The sequence below is a fragment of the Ochlerotatus camptorhynchus genome, unplaced genomic scaffold (genome assembly GCF_037179485.1).
Source record: "Ochlerotatus camptorhynchus isolate MF236.1 unplaced genomic scaffold, CSIRO-AGI_Acam_v1.1 ptg000248l, whole genome shotgun sequence".
In the NCBI taxonomy this organism is placed as follows: Eukaryota; Metazoa; Arthropoda; class Insecta; order Diptera; family Culicidae; genus Ochlerotatus; species Ochlerotatus camptorhynchus.
The window spans coordinates 3,363,646-3,372,327 of NW_027040738.1; the positions used below are offsets into that span (position 1 = coordinate 3,363,646).

General features: G+C 41.1%; 1 protein-coding gene across 1 annotated transcript in view; it reads left to right on the top strand.

Annotated features, from left to right (window-relative positions):
* Window positions 1–3,537, top strand: part of LOC135704818 (uncharacterized) — an 89,783-nt gene extending 86,246 nt beyond the window's left edge. Inside the window, exon 6 of the mRNA XM_065226336.1 lies at window positions 1,310–3,537. Coding sequence (XP_065082408.1) covers window positions 1,310–1,410 — 101 coding nt within the window. The 3' untranslated portion in view covers window positions 1,411–3,537. The remainder of the gene's footprint in view (window positions 1–1,309) is intronic.
* Window positions 3,538–8,682: the final 5,145 nt, after the last annotated feature.

The following is an 8,682-nucleotide window of genomic DNA, read 5'->3' on the forward strand; positions in this document are numbered from 1 at the left end:
TTGCCGAAACCGAAGTTTACCCTATATTTAAGATCAAAATTCTAGCAAAATTTAATTGTACATTGTTTCTGAATCTTAAAATTGATTTTTGATTCATTTGATTTGAAAGTTTTACAGAATTTGGAGCAAAATTCTTGCGAAATAGCATAAATTCTCTAAAACACGGGTGTTGCTTTTGCTACAAGAAACAATTTATCCGAAACTTTAACACGTTTATTGTTACCGTGGAAACGGTTAAAATTTTCCTGAAGAACATTATAGGTATAATTAGCACAAATTATTTATAATAAATTCAAGCAAGCTTACGTTTGTGCAGGTTCTGATTCGCTACCCGGGTCGTATTGGTATGCGCAACTCTATCGTATAACCTGTAAGTTATCCTTAACCTAAGTTTCGTTTTTAGTTTTAGTTATTATCTTATTTTAAGTTCAATTAATGTCTCTACCTTTCACTACATTTAGATAAGACAGTAGGTTAAGATAGTATAAGGAATTTAACTATATTTTAAGTAATTGAATTAGAAAACTTTTTCCACCTCACTCGATGATGATTTGTACTTTTCCTTGACGTTTCTTCCTCGATTCACGGATTGATTGACGGCTCCTCCTGTCCGTTGGTGACCGCAGCCAGCTTCACTCCACTCATGATGACTGATGCAGCGTTGCTGCATAAATATGGTGAACCAGTAGGTGTGGCGTCGCACGAGGGGCGTTCGCAACAACAGGAGTGAAATTTAATAACACATGAGAAATAAATTCTTGAAGAACTTAAAAAACTAGGTATTACAAAATTTGGATATGCTTTCATTATTTTGACCAATTCTTAAGAAAGCATTTATTAAGTGTTTCAGATGTGCTTCGTTTAGATTTCTGAAAGAAAGCTATCACAGAATTTCGAACAATAATACCGCCTTGAGGTTCTTCTAGAACATCAAAATAGAATTACTTAAAGATTTTCAAACAATTAACAGCAGATATGTCATCGGGAATACTTTGGAAGAGTCCTTATCAGAATGTATTTTTTTGTTTATGTCCACTACCGGTACTTTGAAACATACTTTGTCGACTGCACTCTAAATAAAGCTTAATTAAATTTTTATTTAATTGCTACCATATCATGAAAGTTTACATCTGCATCGCTTTCTCGACAATTACATCATAAATGGTTTGACTTCGAGTCGTGAAGGGCAAGAGAAAACAAACCAAATTAAACTGTTCCGCTTTTGATAACCGTTTTCGATTTCTGCCAAGCAATAACACTCTCATAACTTCTCAAATAATCTTAACTTTTATTCTCATCTACTTTACAGCTCAATCCCTGCACCATCGGTCCCATCATCACTTGCAGCAGCAAACGTACGTAGCCCTTCTAACCCTATCGTTTCTAGCGTTGATTTCGCTATCTCTGTAAAGCTGAAAATGGAAAACGATAGCCATTATATAGAGAATCATGACGATGGTTGGCTCGAGCGTGGATTTTTCGTTCGGAAAACTACGTAAAAGCCAACCCAACACCACACCAAGAATGAAGCGTGATAGTGACCTCTTATTCAAAAGAAAAGAAAAGAAAACCAAAACAAGATTAAGAAATGCCACACAACACACACACACTCATACACAAATCGAAAATCTAGTTGTTAATTTTTTAGAAGCAATTTCTGTTGATCCCTCTTTATGTATAGTGCACTATCGTTACTCACACCGCTGCCGTTTTTCTCTGCGCTGTCATCATACCGAATCACACACACACACACACACACACACACACACTTGTACATTGACAGTCAGCGAGTTGAAGAACAAAAAACTGGGTGGAAATGCTCTAAAATGAGACCTGTAAATAGCTAAACAAGAAGATCAGAAACCTAAACACAGAAAAAGCAGATTGGCCAGGCAAAATTGGTCAAACCAGCTCAGAATGTTATACTACTATAAATTCAGAAGCCCCTCGTTTCCCCTTTATCTCGTGTTGTTCCTCTTTTTTTTTATTTGCCCCTCTCCAGCGTGTAAGATTAAGATAAACTAATCCTATTTAGTGTTAAGAGGAAGAAGAAGAAGATATAGAAGGAGCAGAGGGCGCTGTCTCCCCAACACAGAGGCAGACAGAAGCGAAACAATCGCCAAAAGGTCGTAAGATTCGGTGAGATATGAGAGAAATAGCGGGGGAAAGTTAGATAGTTTTTATAAATATTTTTGTAACGTTTAGTTAACAGCATATTTATACAGAGAGAATGAGAAAAAACTGAAATACGATACCGTCAGCAACAGACACGACACAACACGTCACCCGCCCGCTGCCCAAGGGGTGGTGACGGGGGATGAGCAAAAAAAACGCTGAGCTGAGCTGAGCTGAGCTGACCTGAGAGAGAATGGAAATGGGCAGAACCCATTTCGTTCCCCGTTGTATAGTCCTAGATGGGATACAGCGTGAAAGTTAAACAATTGCAAATCAAAGTCAACCTCACTGTCGGCTGGCAAGAGCGACGGGAGGGAATGAATTGGGGTTGGGAGGCGTTAGAATGGTTCGAAAATAAATAAGGCCGATCTGGGAGTTGAACTCGTGATCTTCGGGGCCGGAGCCGATGATGATACCACTGAGTTAAAAACAGGAACGCGTTGAAATAATGTGATTTTGATTATGATTTTATCTTAGTTCTTTAGAATGTTAAAATTTATATTGAAAATGGGAAAAATTGAACAAACTTTTCGGAACCATTCTAAGCCTTTACTCCCGAGGAAAAAACCCAAACAAATGGAATACAAACTTACACAAACCGAACCGGGTGGAAGAAAAAACTGACATTTTTTCCCATCATCACCAACGACGTCGTCGCCGACATCTCCGGCCGTCGTAATCTGTTTTCCCGTTCCACCTTCCTAGGAGACTGGGGGATCGTTTTCATCCATATTTCATTTCCACCACTACTGCCGCACAGTGGATCAAATGGTGACAAGTTTGGGCGTTCTTTTATTTAGAAAATAATGCTTGAACTTCAATATTCTGGTCCTAACAGTTTGGTTCATCAGCTTAACCTCAAAAATTTGCATTGAAACAAGACCATTTGACCCACTGTGCGTCCATCGTGCATAACACTACTATATATAACAAGAGCAGAGCCAGCGTCTGGTGGGGGAGCTGGAATACACCCCTTTTCTTCCAACAAGAAGCAGCAAGGGGAAGAGGGTATCTTCCGCAATCCGATTTCTTGTGCGACGACGGTGGCAACGGACTGCTCCAATAAGAGGCAGTCAGTAGGTATTTCCGCATAAACAGCTTTCGCGTTCCGTCAGGTTCTCGGTTTTTATTCCAACCGCGACCGCCTGCTAGATATGGGCTGTCATCATCGCTGTCGCCATAGCTGTCAGAGGCTCACAGGGAGGTGAAGGATAGGTTTTGACCGTTTGTTTGCTTTCCTGGCTGGTTGATGATGGTGATGAAGGTGTTGAGATCGAAGAAAGTAGGGAAATGTCTGTGAAGTTGTGCACTGTGGCTGTAATGAAAGAAGCATTTTGCTGATCTGTAATTTTTTTTGACTAACATTGGGTTCTTTAATTTTGAAATAAAAAATATTAGTTTTTATACATCATCTGAAAGAACTTCGTTTTCTGAGCACAACGATATTTTGTTCGAACCCATAGACATTCATGTCTATCTTTAATTGAAGATTTAAAGCAAAATATTAACTTCACTGTTTGACACTTAACTAACAAATTGACAGCTCGCTTCCATACCAATTCCCAACGAGGGTCGCTAAGATGTTGATTTTTGCTAATTTGATCAGATATCGGTTCCAATTTTAAACAACCGAATTTTTAGTACTTGGAATTCTCTGAATTTCTGAAAAAAACCTGAGAATTTTACAGAAGTTTTCTCAGAAATTCTCTGGGTTTCCAGAAAAACAAGCAGCTGCTTAAAGCTTCTTTCCATTTCCCTGAAGTTCATGGAACTTCTATGATCTTATTTAACTTAACACTACTTCAATTAAAATGTTTCTGCATCATCCTGATGATCATTGAACATCTCTGGAGTTTTTGTAATTTTCCCGAAGTTCGTGAAACTTTCACATAGCTCTCAAAGTTCTATGAGCTTCATTTAAATTTTCAAAACTTTGTTATGGTTCCTGTTATTTACCTGAATTTAAAACGAAATAATTAATGCAGTATTGAGATTTCCTCGATTCACTCAATTTATCAAAACTGAATTTTGAAGATCTTCAAACGTCTCCGAAAGTCAAAACATTTCTTACATTTTTAATTCTTTAATGCTCGAAGTTATTCGAACTGCTCCAAAGTTCTCCAAACTTTCCTGAAGTTCTCCAGACTTTCCTAAATTTTTAAAAGTTCCCATCTATGTCCTAAAGTTAATTGAACTGCCTTGAAGTATTTTGATCTCCCTTGAAGCTGCCGAATGTTTCTTGAACATTTAGAAACATTTTTGAAGATCTGAAAACATTCCTAAACTTCTAAACAAACAATTGAGCAGGCGATCTGCAGCTAAAATTATGTGTTAGGTTCTAAAACCTAGCTTGCAGTTTTTGGTGCTTCCCTGAAGCTCCCTCAATTGCCAAGAAGTTCTCGAATCTTTCTTAATGTCCTGGCAATTTTACTAATATTAATGCAACTACCCTGAGGATCACGAGATATTTTGAATTCCCGGAATTTCTTAAATATTAATAAAATTTTCTGAAATTGTCCTGAATTTTTCAGAACTTGCCTGTACAAATCATTTCACTTCCCCAAAAGTCTGGACATTCTTTAAATTATCGGAATACCAATGACCAGAGGACTTCCGGGTCAAGTCCAGAGCCTATTTAGACCACAACTAAACTATCAAGACAAGCTCAGAGGACTTCATGGGCAAGTCCAGAGGACTTCATGGGCAAGTCCAGAGGACTTCATGGGCATGTCCAGAGGACTTCATGGGCAAGTCCAGAGGACTTCCTGGGCAAGTCCAGAGGACTTCCTGAACAAGCCTAGAGGACTTTCTGAGCAAGTCGAGAGGACTTCTTGGGCCAGTCCAGAGGACTTCTTGGGCCAGTCCAGAGGACTTCCTGGGCATGCCCAGAGGACTACCTGGGCAAGCCCAGAGGACTTCCTGGGCAAGCCCAGAAGACTTTTTAGACAAGTCCAGAGGACTTCCTGAACAAGCCTAGAGGACTTTCTGAGCAAGTCGAGAGGACTTCTTGGGCCAGTCCAGAGGACTTCTTGGGCCAGTCCAGAGGACTTCCTGGGCATGCCCAGAGGACTACCTGGGCAAGCCCAGAGGACTTCCTGGGCAAGCCCAGAAGACTTTTTAGACAAGTCCAGAGGACTTCCTGGGCAAGCCCAGAGGATTTCCTGGGCTAGCCCAGAGGACTTCCTGGACAAGTCCAGAGTACTTCCTGGGCAAGCCCATAGGACTTCCTGGGCAAGCCCAGAAGACTTTTTGGACAAGTCCAGAGGACTTCCTGGGCAAGCCCAGAAGACTTTTTGGACAAGTCCAGAGGATTTCCTGGGCAAGCCCAGAGGACTTCCTGGGCAAGCCCAGAGGACTTCCTTAGCAAGCCCAGAGGACTTCCTGAGCAAGCTCAGTGGACTTCCTGGGAAAGCCCAGAGGACTTCCTGGGCAAGTCCAGAGGAATTCCTGGGCAAGCCAAGAAGACTTCCTGGGCAAGCCCAGAGGACTTCCTGGGAAAGCCCAGTCGACTTCCTGGGTAAGCCCAGAGTACTTCCTGGGAAAGCCCAGAGGACTTCCTGGGAAAGCCCAGAGGACTTCCTGGGAAAGCCCAGAGGACTTCCTGGGCAAGCCCAGAGGACTTCCTGGGCAAGCCCAGAGGACTTCCTGGGCAAGCCCAGAGGACTTCCTGGGCAAGCCCAGAGGACTTTCTGGGCAAGCCCAGAGGACTTGCTGCACAAGTCCAGTGGACTTGCTGCACAAGTCCAGTGGACTTGCTGCACAAGTCCAGAGGACTTCCTGGGCAAGCTCAGAGGACTTCCTGGGCAAGCCCAGAGGACTTCCTGGGCAAGCCCAGAGGACTTCCTGGGCAAGCCCAGAGGACTTCCTGGGCAAGCCCAGAGGACTTCCTGGGCAAGCCCAGAGGACTTCCTGGGCAAGCCCAGATGACTTTTTGGACAAGTCCAGAGGACTTCCTGGGCAAGCCCAGAGGACTTCCTGGACAAGGCCAGAGCACTTCCTGGGCAAGGCCAGAGGACTTCCTGGGCAAGCCCAGAGGACTTTTTGGACAAGTCCAGAGGACTTCCTGGGCAAATCCAGAGGACTTCCTGGGCAAGTCCAGAGGACTTCCTGGGCAAGTCCAGAGGACTTCCTGGGCAAGTCCAGAGGACTTCCTGGGCAAGTCCAGAGGACTTCCTGGGCAAGTCCAGAGGACTTCCTGGGCAATTCCAGAGGACTTCCGGGAGAAGTCCAGAGGACTTCCGGGAGAAGTCCAGAGGACTTCTGGGAGAAGTCCAGAGGACTTCCGGGACAACTCCAGGCTACTTCCGGAACAAGTCCATTGAATGCTTGGAGCATGTACAGAAGACTTCTTGAACATATTTTGAGGACTTTCAGAGCTAGTCCAGAGAAGCTTAATGGCATGTTCAGAGGACTTCTTGGAATTTGTTTTAACATTTCTTTAGAAAATTTGGAGAACTTCCAAAGCAAGTGATTGATTGGTTATTCGACTGCTATTGTCGTCGGGCAATGAAAAAATAAACCATTTTAATTCCCACAAGACTGAACAAGCCAGTAAAAATGTTAGCACCAGCACTCCAAAGCAAGTTAAAGTCACGTCTTGAGGGTTCTTTCCTAGCAAGTCCTGATGGTTTCAAGGGCATAATTCGAGGTAAGCAAAAAGGAATAACATTGCAAAGCTCGAGGACTTCATCAGAAAGGATCTAAAGGACTTCCAAGACAAATTCAAAGTACAACACACTACGAAAAAGTCATGTGAATTTCGGCTCTGAGATCGACACATGTAAGTGACCCTTTTGACATAAGAATTAGTTGAAAGAAATGAGAAAATCAATTCAATAAATGGCATCTACGTTCGTTACTACCTAGATAACAAAGAGTATTGAAGAAATTTTAAATTTTTAAATTTTTGTCATTGACAAAAAAATTAACGAGCTTTTGATAAAAGTCAATTCTTCCAGTGACAATGTCAAAAATAATTCTGTCAATATCGCGTGAAACTTTTCAATTCTCAGCTCGGCAAGTGTAGAAGGCTTGCAATCCTTACTAAAGAAGTATGAGGGCTCTAGCGACCTCTTTCCAAACAAGTTCAGAAGACTTCCGGAAAGCTATTTCGGCTTCCCTTGGAAGCTTCTTCTGGCTTGGCTCGAAACGTTCTTCCGTCTTCTCCCGTCAGTTTTGTTTTTACAACTTCTCCGGAACTTCAGGAATGCTTCCAGAGTTGTATTGCGGATCCATTGGCTTTAGCAAAACTGTAGGAACTGTTTAGAAGTTCTGAAACTTCTGAATAGTCCAGATTTGTGGGTAAGTTTAAATATCTGTAAGGGTAGGCTCCAATAAATTGAAGACAGTGAATTTCAGGAGAGTCCAGAGAACTCCAGTGAACTTCAGGAACATCTTAAATATTTTGGAAACTTTATAAGTCCAAAGAACTTCATGGTTATTTAATTGTTTTCAAGACAGTTCCATTTGTTTCAGGACAATTGAAATAACTTTAAAGAAGCTCTGAGAACATCAGGAAATATCAATTCAAGAAAATTTCTGATCCTTAAAAGGAGTTCCGAGCAATTCAGGGAATTACGAAAACTTTAGCAAAGTTCCAAAAGGTTCAAGAACATTTTAGAAACGTAACATGAACATTTGAAAATTGAGAGAACATTTTATGAGAAGTTTTGAGCTTTTTAATGATTTTCGAAAAAGTATTTAAAGTGCTAAAAAAGTTCCGAATCATTTGGGAAAGTCCAGATGCAGTTGAATTTTGCACGTTGGGCTATTTTTAAGTGGGCTACGTTTTACTTGGGCTCCCATTATCGAAGTCAAACGTAATTTCTGACAGTGCTGATTCATTTTCGAGGGGCTCATGGATGAACAAGTATCCAATTGCTCAAGGATTGTGATAATAACAATCAATTAGTGTATTCCTTAAGCCATTTTCAGCTTGACAGCTCAGCCCAACTAACGAAAGCCTTTCACTATGTGGGCTATGGGTTTAGCCCAACGAGCGAAAGTTGACTGTACTTTCAAAGAAGATAAGAGATTTTCCGGTAGTTTCATTATAATCAGGGAAGTTCCGAGTACTTCGAGGATGAGCAGAAATCTTCAAAACGGGGCTGTGTCATTTTGCCGAAGAACGTTTCGTGGCAGAACATTTCGTCGATGGACATTTCACTGAATGGGTCATTTCGCCGAATTTTAATCATAAATCAATATACAATTAAACTGAATTTAGAACGCTTTTAAATAATAGATATTCCCAATAGCAACTCGAAAGAACTGCTCATGTTTAAAAGAAGGAAGCATTGCTATAAATAAAAAACATATATTATTTGAATATTTTTTAAATCAGTACAACTTGAAAGAAGTGCTCATGTTCAAAAAAGGAACCTTTTATCTTTTTTCAAGACTGATTACAAAATTTACTGAGCTTTGAGAAAAGTTCATAACCATATAAAATGGCTTGCTCTTCGGCAAATTGACCAATTCGGCAAAATGACCAATTCAGTAATATGG